We start from the raw sequence: 23,683 nt of genomic DNA on the forward strand, positions 1-23,683 counted from the left end.
ATCGGTGTCTTATTGACACCTCTCCATTATTAATTGGCTTAATGTCACCTTTCAATAGCAAGGTGACATTAACCCATTCTTCTTAGCCCATTAGCCACCGCTACAGGGCAATGGGAATAGAGGATAAGTGCCAGAAAAGTTGCATCTTATAGATGCGCCTTTACTGGGGTGTCTGGGGGCAGATTTTTGTAGCTGGGGGGGCCCAAAAACAATGGTCCCTCTCAAGGCTATTAATATCTGCCCTCACTCACTGGCTTTCCCTTCACCGCGGGAGCTCACACAATTTTTTTCAACGAATTAACCCCTTAATTTAACACCTACATATCCCAAATTTTACACACAAACCCTACTTTAGTTATTAGTCAAAGACATATAAAAAAATAAATAAAAAGAAATGGTTTACTGTATGTAAACCATGTGTCAATTTCATGTCGGGTTTTGCATTGATTTTACAGAAGCAATTGATTTCGCGGCAATTCTACTATGTAGATCTCTATAAAATAAATATATATATATATATATATTTATATGTGTATGTGTCTCAATGACATTATATATATATATATATATATATATATATATATATGTGTATTCTATGTGTATAGATCTATTCCTTCGTTTGGGTTTTAACCTGTCCTTGGGCTCCATTATTTGTCCATTTTGCAAGTCGGAGAGAAAATCTCGGCATACGGACACTATACGGATGTCACACTAATCCTTAGATGCGATGAAATCGCATCACCGCATTTTACACGGATTACCATACGGTACACAGTTGTGTGATTATCACATTTGAAAATCGGACAGATTTTTTACACGTTGTGTGTGACTTCGGCTTACACAAATATCCCGAAGACACTGACAAAAACCTTGAAGTCAGACAAAAATTCTAGTGACCGCAATGATGCCTCTAGCTTAACCCCTTAGTGACCACTGATATGCATTAAAACAGCGGCTGGTAAGGGTACTTATTCCCTTGCCATTTTAAAATGGCAACCGGGAATAAGGCTGTAGCGCCCTCCAGAGTTGGAAAATCTCCATGGTCTCAGCTACCAGGCATAGCCCAGACCCCGGAGAACATGATCAGGGCCAGATTTTCTGGTGTCCAATCACAAGATTGCCGTCATTCAGTGAATATACTGTTATTCTGGCTGTGTGTCTGACCCCCCTGGTGTGTGTGGATACTGCATTGCTTGTTTGATTCCCGTGTATGACCCGGTCTGTCCCCTCACTCTGAACTCCGTCTCTCATTTTGGTACTATTGTCTTCTCCGGTTCTGACCTCCTGGCTTGGCTATTGTTACTCCGTTACAGTTTGTCCCTATTGTACCGTCCATTGCCCGTTCTGGTTTTCTGATCTATTGCTACGTCCTGACTATTCGCTCTGCTTAAGCAGGACAGTACCAAAGGGTATCTCGTGCTTTGACCCGGCTTGATCTGGTTTACGTCCCGGTCTATGCCCCTTGGTAACTTGTCCCGTAGTTACCTTTCTAGGAGTTTCCCGGCAGCTCCTAGCTCTGTGGAGCTTAGGTCACGCCCCCAGCAGTCACGTGCTTCAGGTCCTGATAGTCTGAAGCACGCATCGTCACCCCTGCTATCCCACTCCACAGGTATCTTTGAGCACTGTTTTTGTACTCAGGGCACGCGCACTGGCTCAGTGAGCAAGTGCAGTGCGGTGTTCCTGACATTATAGCTGACCATTTCAGTTTTTTGTTTCCCTCTGAAGGAAAAAAAAAAAAAAGTGTGTTATCCTCATGGATCCCATACAAGCTTTGGCTAATCAGGTCAAGCACCTGACCCAAATGTTCCACAAACTTAATGTGGAACAGCACACGATGGCCCATACCCAGCAACAGTTGGTGGATACTGTGCAGGGGGCTGTTGCTGCAGGGGCTCCTAGTGCTGGGGATAGAGATGTGTCATTGGCATCCCTCGAATCTCCGGTCAAATTGCCAGACCCTTTCTCAGGGGATAAAAGGGAGTTCAGGTCGTTCAGAGAGGGATGCAAGCTTTTTTTTCTCTGAGGCCCCACTCCTCCGGGGATGAGTTCCAGAGGGTGGGGGTCATCATTTCCCTACTTCCGGGGGCTCCACAGGCATGGGCTTTCTCTCTCTTCCTCTGCTCCTGAACGTATGTCTGTGAATTTGTTCTTTGAGGCTCTGGGGCACATTTATGATGAGCCTGATAAAGTGCGTCTGGCAGAGGATATGGTGATGAGTGTGACACAGGGGAGGCACTCTGCTGAATGGTTCTGCTCAGAGTTTAGACGTTGGACGTCCAAAGTATCCTGGAACGACGCCGCCCTGAGGGGGTTGTTCCGCAGGGGCCTGTCTGACCGTCTGCAGGATGCTCTGGCATTACATCCTCCTCCTGATACCCTGGAGGACGCCATGATGCAGGCGGTCCATATGGACCGGAGACTCCATGCTAGAGGAATGATGCATTGTACCCCAAATTGTGTGACACTGAACCTGTATCCGAGCCCATGGAGGTTGGGTCAGTCTTGGTTAAGGAGAAAGAGAGAAGGCAATGTAGAGACAATCTATTATGCTTTCACTGTGGAGTCTCTGGACATTGGAAAAGGAATTGCCCCTCCTGCCCTTCTTCAGAGAAACGACTGAGTCTGGGCAACAATCAAGGAGGTTGCCCAGACTCCCAGGTACATTATTTCTCACGTACAAAAATGGTGCGCCAGGTTGAATTGGAACTTGCTGGCGGTCCTGATATGACCACCGCCTTTGACTGTGGTTCCTCCATTAATCTGATTGATGACCAAGTTGTGGCTCTTAATAAGATAGGGACAGTCAGGTTAAAGGACCCTGTTAAAATTATGGCTGTGGATTCATCCCCTCTTACCCGGGATGGAATTTGTTTTATGTCTGAAGTTTTTTCTATGATAGTGGGTTCCACTCATGTGGAAAATTTAAGTTGTTTCATTATGAATAAACTGCCTGCAGGACTGGTATTTGGAATGCCCTGGTTGCAACGCCACAATCCTCTTATTGATTGGGTGAAGGGGGAGATCACCCGATGGGGATGTAATGATAATGGTCTGTGTTGTAACCCGGTTCCTTTTGTCAATCCGATAAAATCTGTGTCTGTCATCTGTCGGTCTGGCGGGTATTCCGGAGTACCTGAGAGACTTTGAAGATGCGTTTTCCGAAAGCGAGGCTGAGGCGCTCCCACCACATATATCATCATATGATTGTGCTATCGATTTAGTACCTGTAGCCAAATTACTTAAGGCTCATTTGTTTAATTTGTCCGGGCCTGAGCACCAAGCTATGAAAGAGTACATCAAAGAATGCCTTCGCAAGGGGCATATTCGGCCCTCGGTCTCACCCCCGTGGCAGCGGGTTTTTCTTTGTAAAGAAAAAAGATGGTGGGTTGCGACCGTGCCTCGACTTTCGGGAACTGAACAAAATTACTGTTAAGAACACGTACCCTCTCCCGTTGATTCCTGATCTATGCAATCAACTCAAGGGGGCCAAATGGTTTTCTAAGCTCGATCTACGATCCGGGAGGGGGACGAATGGAAAACAGCGTTCCTGACAACTGAGGGGCTGTTTGAAAACCTGGTTATGCCCTTCGGCCTCACTAACGCTCCTACTGTTTTTCAGAACTTTATTAATGTTGTCTTTTCTGACTTGATTGGACTTATGTAGTCATTTACCTGGACATCTTGATTTACTCTGAAGACAGTCACGCTTACTCCATCTACGTACAGTTCTTATGAGACTCCGGGAGAACCACTTGTATGCTAAGCTGGAGAAGTGCTCATTTTTTATGCAAGAACTATCTTTTCTGGGTGTAATTGTATCCGGGGAGGGATTCCGCATGGATCCAGGGAAGGTTCAGGCCATTACAGGTTGGGTGCAGCCTCATGACCTGAAGGGGTTGCAGCGATTTCTGGGCTTCGCTAATTATTATAGGAAATTCATTAAAGGGTTCTCGCAGGTGGTGAAACCCTTGACGGACCTCACTCTTAAAGGGGCAGATGTAAAAAATTGGTCCGTGGCCGCAAAAAATTCCTTCCTTACATTAAAGAAGTGTTTTACTACAGCCCCTGTGTTGATACCACCCGATTCGTCAAGACCTTTTATCGTCAAGGTTGACGCTTCGGAGGTGGGGGAGGGGGCAGTATTGTCAAAGGGCCCCCCTACCCTGACTAACCTCAAACCCCGTGTCTTTTTCTCTAAGAAGTTCTCTTCGGCCGAGAGAAACTATGATGTTGGTAACAGGGAATTGTTAGCAGTTAAATTGGCCTTCGAAGAATGGAGGCATTTTTTGGAGGGGGCTGCTCATCCCATTACGGTCATCACTGATCATAAAAACCTGGCCTATATAGAGTCTGCTAAGAGGTTGACCCCAGGACAGGCTCGGTGGGCACTTTTTTCTCGATTTCATTTTACCATCACGTTCCGACCAGGGTCTAAAAATGTAAAGGCGGATGCCTTATCCCGAAGTTTTGATTCTGTGTCCCCTCCAGAACCTCCTTCCTCCATTCTTCAACCGAGAGTGGTTGTAGCCGAAATCTCCTCTGAGCTACAGAGAGATTCTGGAAGCACAAGCACAAGCTCCCAGGAATAAACCCCCAGGTAAATTATTTGTACCCGAACAATTCCATCTCACACTCCAAGAATTTCCTGATTCTGTGTTACGTGCACACCCTGGTATTGCAGCTACCCGGGGGGCAGTAGCTAGGGGTTTTTGGTGGCCCTCTATGGGTACTGATATAAAAAGGTTTGTGAATACTTGTAGGGTGTGCGCTCGCTCTAAAAGGTCTCAGGTCCGGCCGGGGAATTGGTGCCTTTGTCAATTCCGGATAAACCCTGGACACACCTGTCCATGGACTTTATCAGTAATCTTCCATCTTCCAAAGGCAACTCAGTGGTATGGGTAGTGGTTGATAGATTTTCTAAGCAAGCCCACTTTGTGCCATTACCTGCATTACCATCTGCTGAAACCTTGGCCCGCTTGTTTATAGAGCACATTGTTCGGCTGCATGGAGTGCCTGTGAACGTGGTGTCAGACAGGGGTGTGCAATTTGTGGCCAGGTTTTGGAGAGCGTTTTGTATGAAGTTGGGGGTCACATTGTCATTCTCCTCTGCCTATCACCCGGAATCCAACGAACAGACTGAACGCACCAACCAGTCATTGGAGCAGATTCTGAAATGCCTGGCCTCCTCTAGACAGGAGGACTGGTGTGAGGTATTACCCATGGCAGAATTTGCATTCAACTGTCGGATTAATCAGTCTACCGGAAAGTCTCCCTTTCAGGTCAATTATGGGTTTGTTCCGCAGTTTGCGGAATTTTCCCGTATGGATTCGGATTGCCCTGGTGCCGAGGGGATGGTACAACAGTTAAAAACCCTCTGGAAGGAGGTGCAGGGGAACATCTCCAAAGCTCAGAAGAAATTCAAACATTTGCGGACAGGAGGAGGGGGGTGGTTCCTGCGTTGACAGTGGGGGAAAAAGTTTGGTTGTCCACCCGTAACATCAAACTTCAAATACCCTCTAAGAAGTTGGGCCCCAAATTTATTGGCCCATACAAGACTGTAGAGGTGATCAACCCGGTGGCATACAGATTACAGTTGCCCACCTCCTTCAAAATCTCTAACGTCTTCCACAGGTCCCTATTAAAACCTGTGGGGACAGTTAGAGAAGATCCCTCATCCGTGGCTCCACCAGTGTTGGTAGAGGGTCAACTGGAGTACTAGGTAGGGCGCATCGTTGATTCACGGTGTGTGCGCCGGAGACTTCAGTACCTTATTCATTGGAAGAGATATTCCGTTGAGGATCGGTCATGGGTTCCGGCGAGTTCGGTGCACGCTGATCGACTGGTGCAGGCTTTTCATGCCAGATACCCTGAGAAACCTGGGGGTCCAGTGGCCCCCCCATTAAGAGGGGGGTACTGTCATGGTTAGGACATGGTTAATGTCCTGTTCTCACAGGGTTAACTTTTGCCGGCCTCTCTTTGGATCTGGGAGGGGTATTTATACTCACTCCAGACTAGGATTCCCTGTCAGCTATACTGTTATTCTGGCTGAGTGTCTGACCCCCCTGGTGTGCGTGGATACTGCATTGCTTGTTTGATTCCAGTGTATGACCCGGTCTGTCCCCTCACTCTGAACTCCGTCTCTCGTTTTGGTACTATTGTCTTCTCTGTTTCTGACCTTCTTGCTTGGCTATTGTTACTCTGTTACAGTTTGTCCCTATTGTACCGTTCATTGCCCGTTCTGTAGTGATGTGTCGTTCACGAACGATCCGACACAAAGAGCCGGCTCCCTGCTGTGAATCATGGGAGCCGGCACCCCAGTGAGAGCCACTAAAATCCTTGAATGGCTCTCACAGGGTGTAAAATCCCGGTGTTCGGCAGACGAAACCCCGCCCACTCAGCAATCTAATTGGTTCCTAGTAATTGGGCGGAGTTTCGGACACCCGAACACATATGCTATAGGGATCCATTTAGGATCCAAAAAGAGCTGAAAAAGAGCCGGCTCTTTTTGGTGAGCGGAGCCATGAGAGCTAGATCACCAAAAAGAGCCGGACTGCCCATCACTACCGTTCTGGTTTTCTGATCTATTGCTACATCCTGACTATTCGCTCTGTCTAACCCTTTGGTACTGTCCTGCTATCTCATGCTTTGACAAGGCTTGATCTGGTTTACGTCCCTGTCTATGCCCCTTGGTAACTTGTCCCGTAGTTACCTTTCTAGGAGTTTCCCGGCAGCTCCTAGATCTGTGGAGCTTAGGTCACGCCCCCAGCAGTCACGTGCTTCAGGTCCTGATAGTCTGAAGCACGCATCGTCACCGCTGCTGTCCCGCTCCACAGGTATCTTTGAGCACTGTTTTTGTACTCAGGGCACGCGCACTGGCTTAGTGAGCAAGTGCAGTGCGGTGTTCCTGACAGGCAGCACCTGAGCAATGTTTTTTTTTTTTTTTAGTCCGGGATCTGTCCATTTCCCCTTCCCTCGTCCCTCCTCCCTCGATGACCTCATACTCACCTCCTCTAGCGGTGCCTGCAGCTCCGATGATCTCTGGCGCCGGTATGCTTCTTCGTGTGGCGCGGTCACGTGCTACCGCTCATCACAGTAATGAATATGGACGTCACGCCACTCCAATAGGCGTGGCATCCAAATTCATGACCTTAATGAGCGGTACCACGTGACCGCGTGCACAGGAAGAAGCATACCGGCGCCAGCTGGAGGTAAACAACATACACGTGCAGGGACCGTGCATACAGAGGGGGTGAATGAGCCCGGAGCCATGCATACGGGGGGGATGAGCCCAGAGCCATGCATACGGGGGGGGGCAGAATGAGCCCAGAGCCATGCATACGGGGGGGGGGGGAGAATGAGCCCAGAGCCATGCATACGGGGGTGAGAAAGAGCCTAGAGCCATGCATATGGGGGGGCGTGGGCCCAGAGCCATGCATACAGGTGGGGGGAGAATGAGCCCAGAGCCACGCATATGGGGGGGGAATGGGCCCAGAGTCACGCAAACAGGGGGGGGGGGGAGAGAATGAGCCCAGAGCCATGCATATGGGGGGGGGAGAATGAGCCCAGAGCCATGCATATGGGGGGAGAATGGGCCCAGAGCCATGCATACGTGGGGGGGAGAATGAGCCCAGAGCCATGCATACGGGGGGGGGGGGGAAGAATGAGCCCAGAGCCATGCATACAGGGGGGAGAATGAGTGGAGCCTGCACTGGGGAGATGGGTGCACTGGGGAAACGGGTGCACTGAGGAGATAGCTGCACTAGGGAGATGGGTGCACTGAGGAGACGGGTGCACTGAGGAGATGGCTGCACTGAGGAGATGGCTGCATTGAGGAGATGGCTGCACTGGGGAAACGGGTGCATTGAGATGGCTGCACTGGGGAAACGGGTGCATTGAGGAGATGGCTGCACTGGGGAAACGGGTGCACTGGGGAGATGGGTGCACTAGGGAGATGGCTACACTGGGGAGATGGGTGCACTAGGGAGATGGCTACACTGGGGAGATGGGTGCACTAGGGAGATGGCTACACTGGGGAGATGGCTGCACTGAGGAGACGGGTGCACTGAGGAGACGGGTGCACTGGGGAGATGGGTGCGCTGGGGAGAGGGGTGCAATGAGAAGATGGCTGCACTGGGGAAACGGGTGCACTGAGGAGATGGGTGCACTGGGGAGATGGCTGCACTAGGGAGATGGGCTACATTCACATCAGTGATTTTTTGCAAAAGTGTCTGCATTAGGCCTGTTTCACACTTCCGGTTTTTCAAATCCGTCAAAATCCGTTGTTTTCCGTAAAAAAACGGATCCGCCATTTTTTGCAGGATCCGTTTTTTTGTCCCATAGACTTCCATTACGGTTACCGCGGATCCGTCAAAAAAACGGATCCGTTTTTTTAAAAACGGATCCGTTGGCAAAAACGGAAGTGTGAAACAGGCCTTAGTCATACTCACCAATGGGGGATGCAGCACTAAAAGTGCCTTGGGCAGCATAAACTCTAAATACGGCCCTGTGCATGCCCTAACTGGAGTAGCGAGCACTTGCACTCAACCCTAATATATATACTCAATATGACGACCTAATGTTATCAAATTTGAGTACCTGTGGGTTCAAAATGCTCACTATATCCATGGATAAAATCCCTGAGGGGTGTAGTTTCCAAAATGGGGTCACTTGTGGGGGTTTTCCACGCCTTAGGAACATCAGGGGCTCTCCAAACGCAACATGGCATCGACTAATTAATCCAGCAAATTTTACATTAAAAAGTCAAATGGCACTCCTTCCCTTCTACGCTCTGCCATGCACCCAAACAGTAGATTTCTGACACAAATAAGGTATTGGCATATTCAGGAGAAATTGCACAACAAATTTTAGGGTCCATTTTCTACTGTTACCCGTGTGAAAATTAAAAAAAATACTTTAGACCCAAACTTTTTTTATTAAAAGTACATTATTTCCTTTCACATTACTTCAGTTTCTGTGAAGCAATTGAAGGGTTAATAAACTTCTTGAATGTGGTTTTGAGCACCTTGAGGGGTGCAGTTTGTAGAATAGTGTTACTTTGGAGTATTTTTCTGTCATATAGACCCCTCAAAGTGACTTCAAATGTGATGTGGTCCCTAAAAAAATGGTTTTGTAAATTTTGCTGGAAAAGTGAGAAACCGCTGGTCAACTTTTAACCCTTCTAACTTCTTAACAAAAAAAATAATGTTTGCAAAATTGTACTGATGTAAAGTATATATGTGGGAAACATTACTTATTAATTTTGTGTTACATAACTCTGCTTTAAGAGCATAAGACTTAAACGTTTGAAAATTGTGAAGATTTTTGGCAAATATCCGTTTTTTCACAAATAATCGCAAGTCATATCGAAGAAATGTAACCACTATGATGAAGTACAATATGTCACGAAAAAACAATCTCAGAATCAGCGGGATAGGTTGAAGCTTTCCAGAGTAATAACCTCATAAAGGGACAGTGGCCAGAATTGTAAAATTTGGCTGTCATTAAGGAGTTAAAGAAAAACATCAGCACCTTTCAGTGTGTGATAACAATTATCATGCCGTTCAGGATTCTAGATGTTGCCCAATTTCAAAGTGTCTGCAAGCTAAAGACACAAATCTAGAAAAAAAAGCAACACTATTACTTCAAAATGCAATTGCAGTTCTTCGAGAATCTAGAAACGACTACAAGGGAGGAAAAATCAGCGTCACAAACAGTATGATGAACTGTGTGAAGATGCTGAGAAGCACTTCCAGGTTAACATCTTGAACTCCAGCTTGGACACAATTATCATGCAATTAAATCAAACATTTTACAGTGTTCATGCTACAGCGACAAAATGTCAAAAGTTAGAGCAATGCTTCCCAGCTCACAGCTATCTGCATATGAAGACCTGTGTAAGGACCAAGAGAACCTTGTGGACTTTATTCGCCTGTCAGTGTTCGGGCGTCAGTCACCGCTCTGAGAATGGCGGCTGTATCCGCACCCCTGGGCCTAATGCTGGAGCGCAGTTACAGCTTTCTGGACTGAGCGGTGACTGACACCCAAACACTGCCAGGGGAATAAAGTTCATTTTCTCCCCGAAGCATTCGTGTACGTGCAGGCCGGCATAACGCGGTTACCCTGCAGGTTAACCGCGTATTAGCAGGGTAGTAGTGTTATTTCTGGTGACAGGTTCCCTTTAATTTATCACTAACATAAAGTACACTGTGTCACAAGAAACAGAGTCAGAGTCACAGCGTCCTGGTGTTATTATTACCACAGAAAGGGACACTGGTAACTCTGAAAAATGGCGCCTGGTCAGTAAGGAGCATGAGCTCTTCGTATGCAGCACCACAATGTTCATCAAAGGTTTCAGGAGGAAAACAAGCTATTCAATGTACTCCTCCCCCAGCCCCGCTGTCTGGAAGGTCCGGCGGCCATGCTGAGAGGCGCCCTCCCATGAAGAGCCGCATCTGACACTGACACGCCTTCTCGTCAGGACGCCACATTCAGGTCGTGACGTCACCGGAGGCGCGCGCGCGCGCTAAATAACCGGAAGTGAGCTGCACCAATCCTGGCCTCGGGCACGCTGAGAGGTCGGCCAATGAGCATTCAACGAGCTGGGGCTGAAGAGACCTTTCTGTACGAGCAGCTCCAGCTGGCAGCCAATCAGGGCTCAGCAGATTCGGTTTCACTTGCGGACCGGTGTCTGCTCACTTTCCGGTTGCCGTGACCATGGTGCTGGCCGATATGCCCGTGGAGCGGCAGATCTTCTACTCGGTGCTGCTATTCTCCTGGGTCGTGTACGTATGGGAGGCTTATCTGGCCAGGAGGCAGGTGAGTGACGCTGTGTGCTTTGTCACTCTGTAAGGCCCTGTTACGGGGATGAAAGGGTGCTTGTGTTGGCGCTGCGTTAACCATCTCACGAGGGTGCTGGTCAGTCCCGTCCATTATGAAGGTCCAGGAGTCACCTTGCTGTAGCCCTGGGGGTCTGCTGTCAGGTTGCACCCCTCATTATTTGTGACCCGGTGTAGCCAGCAGAGGGTCACTCGCCTCTTACTAGGTGGCAGACACTCAGTGGTACCTGGGGAGAGACCCCCATACATGCCCCCTGCAGAGGTAACTAGTGCCAGAAATGTCTGCACTGTATACATAAAGACCTGGTGCTCCGAGCCTGCTCATCAGTGCCAGGGCTCGGGGTGTAAATTCAGGATGAATAAAAGGGAGAAACCTGTGTCTCTCATTGACCCAGAGAATAAAACCACACCATTTTTTAAATCCTATGTGGGAAGTGGGTCTCCTGCCAGTGGCTCTGGCACCGTACCCCAAGCTCAGACATACCTGCACCTTGTTCTCGCCTCAGTTCTGTCCTTCTCACTGGCCCTAGTGAGCATCTATTACTCAGTCCTATCCTTCTCTTATCCACATGGACTGATTAAAGGGAACCTGTCACCTTGTTTTTCAGCTATAAGATGCAGTCACCGCCATCAGGGGCTTATCTACAGAATTCTATAATGCTGTAGATAAGCCCCCGATCTAACCTGAAAGATAAGAAAAACAAGTTTTATTATAATCACCCGGAAGTCCTGGTCCGGCGCCTCCCATCTTCATGCGATGACGTCATCCTTGTCGCTTTGTGTTGCGGATCCTGTGCAGGCGTACTGATCTGCCCTGTTGAGGGCAGAGCCTATAACTGCGCCAGACCTCTCTGACCTTTCCTGACGCCTGCGCACTGCAGTACTTGGCTCTGGATAGGAATAAAATATAACTTTTATTTCAAAATTTATAAAATCTACAAAAGTGCAAGGTACTCAAATAGACAACATACAACAAGAAAAACTGGTATACAACCTCAATCAACAATTCCTTGATTGAAAGCGTCCTTCAATCATATATCCAAACGGACACTATATATAATTTATGTCAGTGGGCTATCAGAGGTTTGTTTAAATGGGATATGATTATACCCTATATCCCGAAAAAATACCATGAGATGAGTATATTTGGATATGCCGGATATGAGCCTGAATTAGTTGGCATTTTGTTTGTTCATTAGACACTCATTCTCGTTGGATATCACTGACTGATGGCCTGGTGGGCAATTTGCAATAGCTACTATTAGGGTGTTCTATTTTTTTTTTTTTTTTTTTGGGCTATGCCCCTCTACTATACCCAATGATTTGAGGCAGCTATTCTGCCTAAGGCCATATATATAGTGTCCGTTTGGATATATGATTGAAGGACACTTTCAATCAAGGAATTGTTGATTGAGGTTCTGTATACCAGTTTTTCTCGTATGTTGTCTATTTGAGCACCTTGCACTTTTGTAGATTTTATAAATTTTGAAATAAAAGTTATGCTTTATTCCTATCCAATTGATGTACTTTTAAGAGGAGTGGATATACCAGTGCTACTTAGTACTTGGCTCTGCCCTCAACAGGGCAGATCAGTGCGCCTGCACAGGAGCCATGACATGAAGCAAGGAAGATGACGACATCGCATGAAGACGGTAGGCGCCGGACCTGCGACGCCCATCGGACCGGACCGCCCCCAGGTGAGTATAATAAAACTTATTTTTCTCCAGTCACCTTCCACGACAATCACCTTGGAGGATGTCTCCCTGCCCTAATGGGGGACAGAAAACACAAAGAGGTTAAATAACCCTCCTCTTCCTGCTATCTCCAGTGTTTTTCCTGTCCTCCAGTGGGGGCATGAAGATTTCGCTACCGGTGCTGCCGCGGCCGACGAGCGGGGCTCCTAGAAACCTTACTACGCCAGGCAGCTGAGGTCGGGGGGTTCGCCTCTCCTCCATGTGGCTGCTCCCGTCTCCATGGGACATGTGACTTGGGACCCCCTCCCGCGCCTCTTCGGGGGTAAAGCAGGGCAGTGATATGCGGCCGAGGTCCTCCCGTAGCTCCCCGGCATCCTCCTCACATGCTGCCGAGTGCCGGAGTCCGCGCGCACCGCAGGTGAAGTCGCGGCGCACTTCCGGTTCGCGTCCTCTGCGTTCCACACTGGAATATGCACGTGCCGTCGGGCGCCCAGGGGGATCAAAGGGCTCCGGCACTTGAATCGTGGCCAGGGTCGTTCCATAGGTTCCACCCTGCGGACCAAGAGGGAGGAGGAGCACAGAACGCTGGAGGACTCTTTTATATCCGGGTCAGGAGCTCCAGGTAAGGCGCAGTGTGTCTGTCTGTGTGACTAGTGAGCTGACTATGGATGTTGACAAACCTTCGACAGCTACGTCTGCGCAGCCCAGTGTTCCCCCTCCTACCGTGAGTAGCAGGGCCTGTCCCTTACAGTCCAGGCCTTGGTGGCATGGGTCATTTAGTATACCTTCTTTTTTTTTTTCTTTTTTTTTTTGGGGGGGGAGAAAAGGTCTCTGCCCCAAAGAATAAACCCAGCCTCAAGTGTGGTGTTTGTGGGTCCAGGCTTCCCTCTGACTATAAAAAGAAGCTGTGCCAACCTTGTACACATGACATATTGCGTACCGAGCAGCCCTCCCTCCTGGACAGTATCAAAACGCTCATTAAGCAGGAGGTGCAGACCTCCATGGCAGCCCTTTCCCAGACCCCGCTGCTGCATTTCCCCCCCCCCTTCTCTAAAAAGAGGAAAATGGCACCTACGGAAACCAACTCAGACTCGGGTGAAATTCGTACCTCAGGGTCTGAGGAGATTTGGGAGAATGAGGGCTCCACATCCACCCCTAAACCCGATAGGAAAAAATACTACTTCTCTTCTGAGGATATGGAAGAGCTGGTTTCCATGGTGAGAAACACCATGGGGGTTGAGGAGGAGGAGGTGAGGTTCTCAGTTCAGGATGAGATGTTTGGGGGGCTGAAACCCAGAGGTAGGAAAGGGTTTCCGATTCATAGAAATGTCCAAAATCTTTTATTCCAGCAGTGGTCCTCTCCTGAGAAGGGACTTGGCGTACCCTCTGAGTTAAAGAATCGTTTTCCCCTCGAAGGTGACAATTCTATTTGGAAGATCCCTAAGATAGATGTCCAGGTCTCTAAAGTGACCAAGAAAACGTAGCCTCTACATGCTTCGCCAGTGCCTTATCTCTGGCTTCGCACATTAGAAGAACACCTCTCTCAGGAGACCTCCAGGGAAGAGATCCTAGACTCCGTTCCCCTTTCTCCAAAAGGCAACAGGCTTTTTAGCCGATGCCTCGGGAGAGACGATGCGGGTGGCAGCAAGATCCTTAGTCCTCTCTAATTCAGCTAGAAGAATGCTTTGGCTGAAGTCGTGGGGAGGTGACATCACCTCTAAAATGAAGCTCGGTGCCATCCCCTTTCAAGGACACCATGTATTCGGGCCAGTCTTGGATGATATCCTCGAAAAAGCTTTGGCTAAGAAGAAATCTCTTCCCGAACAGAAAATTACTAGGAGGCGTTTTTTTCGGCCCCCACGTGAGCAGTCCTCCCAGAAGGAGTTCAGGGGAAAGGGTAAGACTGGATGGTGGAGCTACCCAAAGGGTGGTAGAGGCAAGAACATCCTCGTCCCGCAACAACAACAGGCTCCGGACAAACAGTGACTTTCCGTTGAGGGTCGACTCACGCGTTTCCCCGCCCGATGGCAGTCCATGTCCACAAACCAGTGGATTCTCCACACCATACAGTTCGGGCTGAAGTTGGAATTCGAACGTCTCCCCCCCCCCCCCCCCCAGTGTCTGAGAATCACCCCGTCACAGTCTCCAGATCTCCAAAATTCCTTCTTCAATTACAAGATCTCTTACGAGCAGACGTAGTCTCATGTACCCCAGCAAGAGATAGGCAGAGGTCATTATTCCCGCCTATTCCTCGTAAAAAGCCCTGTATTTTCCGGAGGGCTTATCGTAAATTTGAAACCCCTGAATCAATTTATCAAATACTGGAGGTTCAAGATGGAGTCGGTCAAATCGGCAATCCCTCTCATTGGACAGGGCTGGGTGATGGCTACGATAGACTTGAGGGACGCTTACTATCATGTACCGATACATCTGGATCACAGGAAGTTCCTCAGGTTCGCAGTCTCCCACGACCGGGAGATCAGCCATCTCCAGTTCAATGCTCCTGTTCAGCATGTCCTCGGTACCAAGGGTGTTCACAAAGGTCATGAGGGATGCAGTCATTTTCATCCATCTTCAAGGAATATGTATTTTTCCATATTTAGACGACCTGCTCATCATTGCTCCATCAATATCTCGACTGAACCAGGACGTGTCAAAAACTTTGGAGATCCTCGAATCCCTATGCTGGATCCTGAATCTTCAGAAGTCAGACCTCCACCCTTCCCCCAAGGAAGAAGTTCCTGGTGATTCTCTTAGACTTGGAAAAGAGGACATTGTTGTGAGTTCATTTTCCCCTTCATCATTGAGGTCTGATGAACTCCCTCTTCTGGTGAAGGAAGGTAGTGAGGCTGATTACCAAGCACCTGGGCAGGATGATGACTGGGTGACGGGAATTACTGACTGGATATAAGGCAGCTGACGCCCTTCTGCCTTGCTGGTGATCTCTCTGAGGGATTCTAGGAGACCTGTCTGATTCCTCCTCCTCAAAAGCTAAGTTTTCTGCTCTACTCTTTGCATTTGTGGTTTGGTTTTGTTTTGCATTGTTTTCCTTGATTTCTGCCATTCCCTGCTGGGGTGAGCTGAATTCCTTTTTGCTCTGTCTTCAGAAAATACCTGAGTACTGATATAGTCTTTTTGAAGCCTAGCGTCTTCAGGGCTTTTTTCCCTATCAGCTGTTGGCTCTTATTTTGATAGGGTTTGGGCGGATTACAGACAGCAGCTTTTCTATCCAGTCCTATCTAGTTAGCTTGGGCCCCATCATTTGCTCAGCCTATCTTTCTATCTGTGTGAGTGTTTTTTCATCTTGCTTCACCGTCATATGTTGGGGGCTGCCTATTGCTTTGGGGTCTGCTCTGGGGCAGTTTAGATTTCCCTTTCTGTCTTTAGGCTATGTAGTTCTCCGGCTGTGGTCGAGGGGTCTAGGGCACCGTAGGAACCCCCCACGGCTACTGCTAGTTGTTGTTGATAGGTTCAGGGGTCTGCAATCCGATAGCTGCCAACTTCTCTGGTTTTCTGGATTTAGCTAGTATTTCAGTTTTTGCCTCCTACGGTGACTCATTCATAACAGGACATCCTTCCTTCCCGAGGATTGTCAGCGCGACCTTCGCCAGAGAATCTCCAGATTCAGACAACAAAGGTCACTGACCTTAAGAGACTCAATGTCCATTCTGGGGTCCCTGATGTCATGTATTCAGGCAGTGTCCTGGGCTCAGGCACATATGCAAATCCTTCAATCATATGTCCTTTTAAACTCAAGGAAGTATCGGAACATTCTGTCCAGAAGAATTCCGCTTCCAGGACACGTGAAGTCGGCCCTCTCATGGTGGCTGAAACCTGAGGCGGGGGGGGTGAGCTGGGATCAGCTCCCCCTGAAAGTACTTTGTACCGATGCCAGCCTGAGAGGTGGTGGAGGAATCATACTTCCAAGGACAATGGTCCCAGGACATAAGATCCAGATCTTCCAATCTGAGAGAGTTGAAGGCTGTGGAAGAAGCTCTGAAAGCCGCTTCATCCCTCATCCAAAACCATCATGTTCGGATCTACTCCGACAATGTAACTAAGGTAGCCTACCTCCGACGTCAAGGGGCATGAAGTATGCCAGCTTAAAATTAATTGCGGCAAGAATATTTCTCTGGGCGGAGAAACACCTATTGTCCATCTCAGCGGTACACCTAAAAGGATCAGACAACATCCAGGCGGACTTCCTCAGCAGGAAGGATGTCCATCCGGGAGAATGGTGTCTGAACCAAGCAGTCTTCATTCCCTGACCTCGAGATAGGGGACCCAGAGGTCGATTTATTTGCGAATTCTCAAAATGCAAAAACAAGAACATATTTCTCCCTCAGTCCCACGTACGGAGCCCGGGGGATAGACGCTTTCGCCCATCCATGGGTTTTCAACCTGGCTTACGCCTTCCTGCCAATCCCTATGCTGGCAAGGACGCTACAGAAGATCCGGTTGGACCAGGTCACGACAATCCTAATTGCTACAATGTGGCCAGGGCAAAGCTGGTACAGCGCTCTGATGGATATGGCCCAGGAAGGTCCCTTACTCCTACCCCAAAAAACGATCTTTCATCAGGGTCCCCTACTATACCCAAACCTCAACAAGCTGAACCTTGCAGCTTGGTTACTGAAGCCAACATCCTGAAAGCCAGAGGTCTCTCGGATAGGGTAATTCGGACTCTCCAAAAAAGCAGGAAACCAGTAACCAATGCCATATATGGCAAAGTATGGAAAAAGTTCTCTTCCTGGTGTCTTCCTAGCGTCCCTGATCCCTTCCATCCCAACATTGCTCAGATTCTAGATTTCCTCCAAAAGGGTTTAGAGCTGGGTCTTACCCCAAGCACATTGAGGGTACAGGTTTCTGCTCTTAGTTCCTTCTTTGACCAGGACCTGGCTAGACACTGTTAGATCAAACGATTTATGACCGCTGCAAGCAGAATACGACCTGCTCTTCCTAGTCGGGTTCCCCCTTGGGAGCTTAATTTAGTTCTCAATAGTGTAACACAGGTCCCATTTGTACCCTTACCTTCAATTTCACTGAAAATCTTGACACTTAAGACAGTCTTTCTCGTAGCAATCACCACAGCTAAGCGCGTAGGGCCTGCAATTCTCCTATCTGTACAAGAACCTATCTCTTAACTCGGATAGCATAGTGCTGCGTTTGGACCCCTCCTTTATGCCCAAAGTTGTCTCAGACTTTCATAGGGGTCAGGATATCGTGTTGCCCTCATTTTGCCCAAATCCTTCTAATGCGAAGGAAGAAAGATTCCACACTTTGGATGTCTGCAGAGTGGTTCTGTTACCTTGAGCTAACCAAGGATTGGAGAGTTGACCAGAACCTTTTTATCCAATATTCAGGACAGAATAAAGGAAAGAAAGCGGCAAAAAGCACAATTGCGAACTGGATCAAACAGGCCATCTGCTTGGCATGTTCATCGAAAGATCTCTCTCCTCCCGAGTCTCTAAAGGCTCGCTCCACTCGATCAGTCGCTACATCATAGGCAGCGAGAGGGAACGTGTCATCAGAGCAGATATGCAGAGCCGTCACCTGATCTTCGGTTCACACTTTCACCAGACACTATAGATTAAATTTTGACAGGGATCTAACATTCGGCAGACGAGTTCTGCAAGCCGTGATCCCTCTCTAAAAAAAAAAATTAGTGTTGGTATGACTCCAAGGTGACTGTCGTGGAAGATGCCTGGAGAAAATAGAATTAGACTTAGGCTACTTTCACACATCAGTTTTTTGCCGTCAGGCAGGATCCGGCTATTTTTAGAAAAAACGGATCCGGCATAAATTTTGGAGAACTGTAGAAACGGATCCGTTTTTCTGCCGGATCCGTCTAGCAGGTTATATCTGTTTCCTGGGGGCTGGCCAATTGGATCTGAGCATGCGCAGACATAAAAAAACGGATCCGGTGGCTGGATCCGTCTTTTTCTGGATCCGGCGCCCATAGACTTTCATTGTGGCAAAAAGCTGGAAGCGCCGAATCCGGCGCTTCCGGCTTTTTCGCCGGAGACAAAAAACGTTACAGTAGCCGTTTTTTCCAGACGCCGGAGTGAGACAAGTAGCCGGATCCGGCAAAAAACGGATGAAACGCAATGCCATCCGGCGCTAATGCAAGTCAATGGGGAAAAACTGGATCCGGCATTGCATTTCGCTGGATCCGGTTTTACAAAAAAAAGTCGGATCGCGCCTGATGGCGAAAAACTGATGTGTGAAAGAGGCCTTACCGGTAATTCGGTTTCTAGGAACCTTCCACGACAGTGCTAATTTTCCTCCCTATCTAAATGTCTTTATTGGATGATTCCTGCACTTTGGCGGTAACTATTCATGCTAGTATGTCCAGAAAAAACACTGGAGATGGCAGGAAGGGGAGGGTTATTTAACCTCTTTGTGTTTGTTTCCTGTCCCCCATTAGGGCAGGGAGACATCCTCCAAGATGACTGTCGCGGAAGGTTCCAAGAAACCGAATTACCAGTAAGGCTAATTCTATTTTCTTATCTTTCAGGTTAGATCGGGGGCTTATCTACAGCATTGTTGAATGCTGTAGATAAGTACCGAAAGGCAGTTGCTGCAGCTTATTGTGGAAAAACGAGGTGACAGGTTCCCTTTTAATTATAAATAAATTCACCATATTTTGTGACATAGCCTCTTGAGTGCCAAGTTTTACTACAACTACTCGTATGGATTGGAACCCTACTCTGGTAACTCATCTATCTACACTGGAGTGCCGTTTATGATTTCTTTAAGGATGTATAGAGGACTTATCACAGGTTAGAAGAGGCTGGTGTTTGCTCTTTTATTTCCACTGCTCCCCTGAATATTCCATTTTTTTTCCCCCTTAATTCAATAATAGGGTCACCGATATGGACAATTTAATTTAGTGCAAAATTTTATGGCCTTTACAAGGAGCTGTGGCTTTAGTTTGCTTTGCATTATTACTGCACTTGGTAAACAATAAAAATTGTCACTAAATAAAAAAGCTCATATCTGAAATCTTATGGCAGATTTAAAAGAAAAAAAAAAAAAAAAAAACCCTACAGGAATTAAATTGGAGGCCAGACTTCCCACTATCACCTGGTGACAGGTCCTTTTTTAAGTGACTTTTTATACGAGCATTTTGGCCTCTTCATAATCAAGATGGGTGGGGGTGTTATTCATCTGTCTCCCTCCCCCACCACCGATTACAAAGTGCTGGCTGGCATGAATTACCGTATTTTACGCTTTATAAGACGCACTTTTGTTCCCCCAAATTTGGGGGGGAAAGTGGGGGGTGCGTCTTATAAAGCAAATCTGTGTGCTGCTGTGCTATAGAGGGGGGGGGGCGGCTCTGGCATGGAGTCAGGGGGCTGGGGTGGACTGGATGGGGGCTGCAGAGACAGCGGGAGGTCCTGTGCTCCCGCTCATTAGGCTCATGTAATATTCACTGCACCCGCTGTCCATCACCTTGGTACTGAAACAGCGCCAAGTTGGTAGGCAGGGGAGCGGTGCATATTACATGTGCCTGCACTCTCCCCCCGTCACTATAGACACTTACTGATGATCGCTCCTGTGTCCAGTCTGCTGTCATCCTCCTCCTGCAGGGCGAGCGGCAGCTCATTCAGGCAGCTCATCGCTTCAGGACTTTGCATGATGTGACTATAGGACCTGCGGTCACATGACTCCCAGTGTGCACTGCGAGTCACATGACCGCAGCTGAGCAGATCCTATTGGTCACATCATGGAAGGTCCTGTAGCTACAATGAGCTGCCTGAATGAGCAGCAGCTGCGTGCGCCCTGCAGGAGGAGGATGATAGCAGACTCAGCACAGACACAGTTAAGCCACGGGGGAGCTGGGAGCAGGAGCGATCATCAGTAGGTGAGTTAACTGTTTATTATTTTAGCATGTGCTTGCCAGCAGGGGGGAAATATAGGGATGGGGGCCATGTGTGACAGCAGGGGGAATTATAGGGATGGGGGGCACAATGTGTGCCAGCAGGGGGGAATATAGGGATGGGAGGGACAATGTGTGCCAGCAGGGGGGAATATATGGAGGGGGGGGGGATAATGTGTGCCAGCAGGGGGGAATATATGGAGGGGGGGACAATATGTGCCAGCAGGGGGGAATATATGGAGGGGCGGACAATGTGTGCCAGCAGGGGGGATTATAGGACCGGGGGGACAATGTGTGCCAGCAGAGGGGAACATAGGGACGGGGGGATGTGTGAATGCCAGCAGGGGGGAATATAGGGATGGGGGGGACAGTGTGTGCCAGCAGGGGGAATATAGGGACAGGGGGCCGTGTGCATACCAGCAGGTAGGCATATAGAGAGAGAGGGGGGCCATGTGAGTGCCAGCAGGGGGGCATATAGTGACCGGGGGGCCATATCCAGGATAGGATGGGGGGGCTATGTGTCAGCACAAGGGGGCCATGTGTCAGGATGTGGGTTATATAGATACCAGGATGAGGAACATATATATGATTTGTAAGACGGACACTGGCATTATAAGACACACCTCCATTTAACATAAAAAAAACATTTTTTTTCTCTTTCTTCACCAAATTTGGGGTTGCGTCTTATAACCAGGTGCGTCTTGTAAAGCGAAAAATACGGTAATGTTTGACCAATGTGACCATATGGTAGATCGTGCACTGTGCTCTGATCTGAAGTGTATTAGTGTTCAACATTCAAATCCCATAAGCAGGGCTGCCACTAGGAATTTCGGGGCCCCATACTGGCAAAATTTTCGGGGCCCCCCTTGAGACTCCGCCCAGGCTCCAAATCCAGCCCCGCCCTCCACCCCTCGAACTGTCCACAGCCCCACCACTCTCTCTTGGAAAAACTCCACTTCTCACCAATCACACATTAACAGTTCCCATCTCCAGATCACACACATAGCCAGCAGCTCTTGTTATGGCCAAAAGATTTTTTAAATCTGCCACCACGACAAGGCAGACACTTTTGGCCGGGCCCTGCTCTACTCTAACCTATTAAACATTTGCTAAAATATCCAATACAATTTAGGTATATTTTTTATTTTTCAATTTTTAAAATGACCAATAATATCACATCCAAAGGGACAAATACCACCAGACCATGCCCAGACACCATATTACCACCACATGGTGACCAATAATACGACATACAAGGAGCAAATACAGCCACACCATGACCAGACCACATATTACCTCCAGTGACAGAATAATAGCACATACAAGGGACAAATACCACCGCACCACGACCAGACCACATATTACCAACACATGGTGACTGGATACTACAATACTGATCATTAATAAAAAAAACATATTACTATCACCATAAGTGCCATTATACACAGGAGAGCTGTACTTAGTATGTAGTGTCTGTGTACAGGTAATACAGTGATCACCAGTGACATTATATACACAGGAGCTCTGTATATAGTGTCAGTGTACAGGTAATACAGTGATCACCGGTGACATTATGTACAGGACCTCTGTATATAGTGCCAGTGTGCAGGTAATACAGTGATCACTGGTGACATTGTACAAAGGCACTCTGTATATAGTGTATAGTGTCATTGTACAGGTAACACACTGACTCACCAGTGACGTGTCTAGGTAAAGTCCTTCATCTTTGCTTTTCATCTTTCATCCAGCACAGATCGCCATCACGTCTTCAAGTCAGGGCTCGTCTCTGCAGGAAATAACAGTTATCTAGAGCTCCACTTGCAGAACACATTACTTAATTTTTTCCCAACTTCTACACTATACCAGATGAAGAAAAAAAGGTGACATAGTGTCACTCTGCACAGTAACAGAACCTCCCCCCATTTAAAACAGTATCCTCAAAAAAATTAAATACATCACTGCAGTAATAATATCCCTTAATTAGCTCCTGTGGTAATATCCCCCATCCTGGCTCCAGCCATATTTTCTCTCATCCTGCCCTCGTGAGTATCCATTCTGCCCCCACATGATCTCCAGATCCTGCCCCATCTGTCTACATCGTATACATTCTGCCCCCTCCTGTGTCTCACGGTCACATTCTGCCGCCTCCTGTGTCTTACTGTCACATTCTGCCTCCTCCTGTGTCTCACTGTCACATTCTGCCTCCTCCTGTGTCTCACTGTCACATTCTGCCCCCTCCTGTGTCTCACTGTCACATTCTGCCTCCTCCTGTGTCTTACTGTCACATTCTTCCCCCTCCTGTATCTTACTGTCACATTATGCCCCCATGTCCATTCTGACCCCATGTCTCGCATTCTGCCCCCTCCTTTGTCTCACTGTCACATTCTGCCCCCTCCTGTGTCTCACTGTCACATTCTGCCTCCTCCTGTGTCTCACTGTCACATTCTGCCCCCATGTCTCACATTCTGCCCCCTCCTTTGTCTCAGTCACATTCTGCCCCTCCTGTGTCTTACTGTCACATTCTGCCCCCTCCTGTGTCTCACTGTCACATTCTGCCCCCACGTCTCGCATTCTGCCCCCTCCTGTGTTTTACTGTCACATTCTGCCCCATGTCTCCCATTCTGCCCCTCCTGTGTCTCACTGTCACATTCTGCCCCCACGTCTCGCATTCTGCCCCTCCTTTGTCTCACTGTCATATTCTGCCCCCTCCTGTGTCTTACTGTCACATTCTGCCCCATGTCTCGCATTCTGCCCCCTCCTGTGTCTCACTGTCGCATTCTGCCCCCGCGTCTTGCATTCTGCCCCTCCTTTCTCACTGTCATATTCTGCCCCCTCCTGTGTCTTACTGTCACATTCTGCCCCCATGTCTCGCATTCTGCCCCCTCCTGTGTCTCACTGTCGCCTTCTGCCCCCGCGTCTCGCCTTCTGCCCCCACCTGTGTCTCACTATCGCATTCTGCCCCCTGGTGTCTCGCATTCTGCCCCCGCCTGTTTCTCACTATCGCATTCTGCCCCGTCGTGTCTCGCGTCCGCCAGGGAAACATTTTGCCCCTTTCAATAATAAAATTAAACTTTCTACTTACTTGACATCGCTCCTGCGGTGAAGATGGAGCTGCTGCTGTGTGAGCTAAAAGGACCTGTGGTGACGTCATCGTCATGTGATCAGGTATCTATTACCTTGGTACACAATCTTTTTTAGGACTTGAATTTCCACTCCTTCCTTTTACCATTCAAATCTTGAATGAGTGAACAAATCTACATTTACATGACACA

General features: G+C 48.3%; 1 protein-coding gene across 1 annotated transcript in view; it reads left to right on the plus strand.

The window, feature by feature from the left end:
* Positions 1-10,545: 10,545 nt before the first annotated feature.
* Positions 10,546-23,683, plus strand: part of ZMPSTE24 (zinc metallopeptidase STE24) — a 31,264-nt gene continuing 18,126 nt past the window's right edge. Inside the window, exon 1 of the mRNA XM_073572895.1 lies at positions 10,546-10,815. Coding sequence (XP_073428996.1) covers positions 10,714-10,815 — 102 coding nt within the window. The 5' untranslated portion in view covers positions 10,546-10,713. The remainder of the gene's footprint in view (positions 10,816-23,683) is intronic.

This window comes from Dendrobates tinctorius, unplaced genomic scaffold (genome assembly GCF_039654945.1).
Source record: "Dendrobates tinctorius isolate UK_male_01 unplaced genomic scaffold, ASM3965494v1 ptg000007l, whole genome shotgun sequence".
Classification (NCBI taxonomy): domain Eukaryota; kingdom Metazoa; phylum Chordata; class Amphibia; order Anura; family Dendrobatidae; genus Dendrobates; species Dendrobates tinctorius.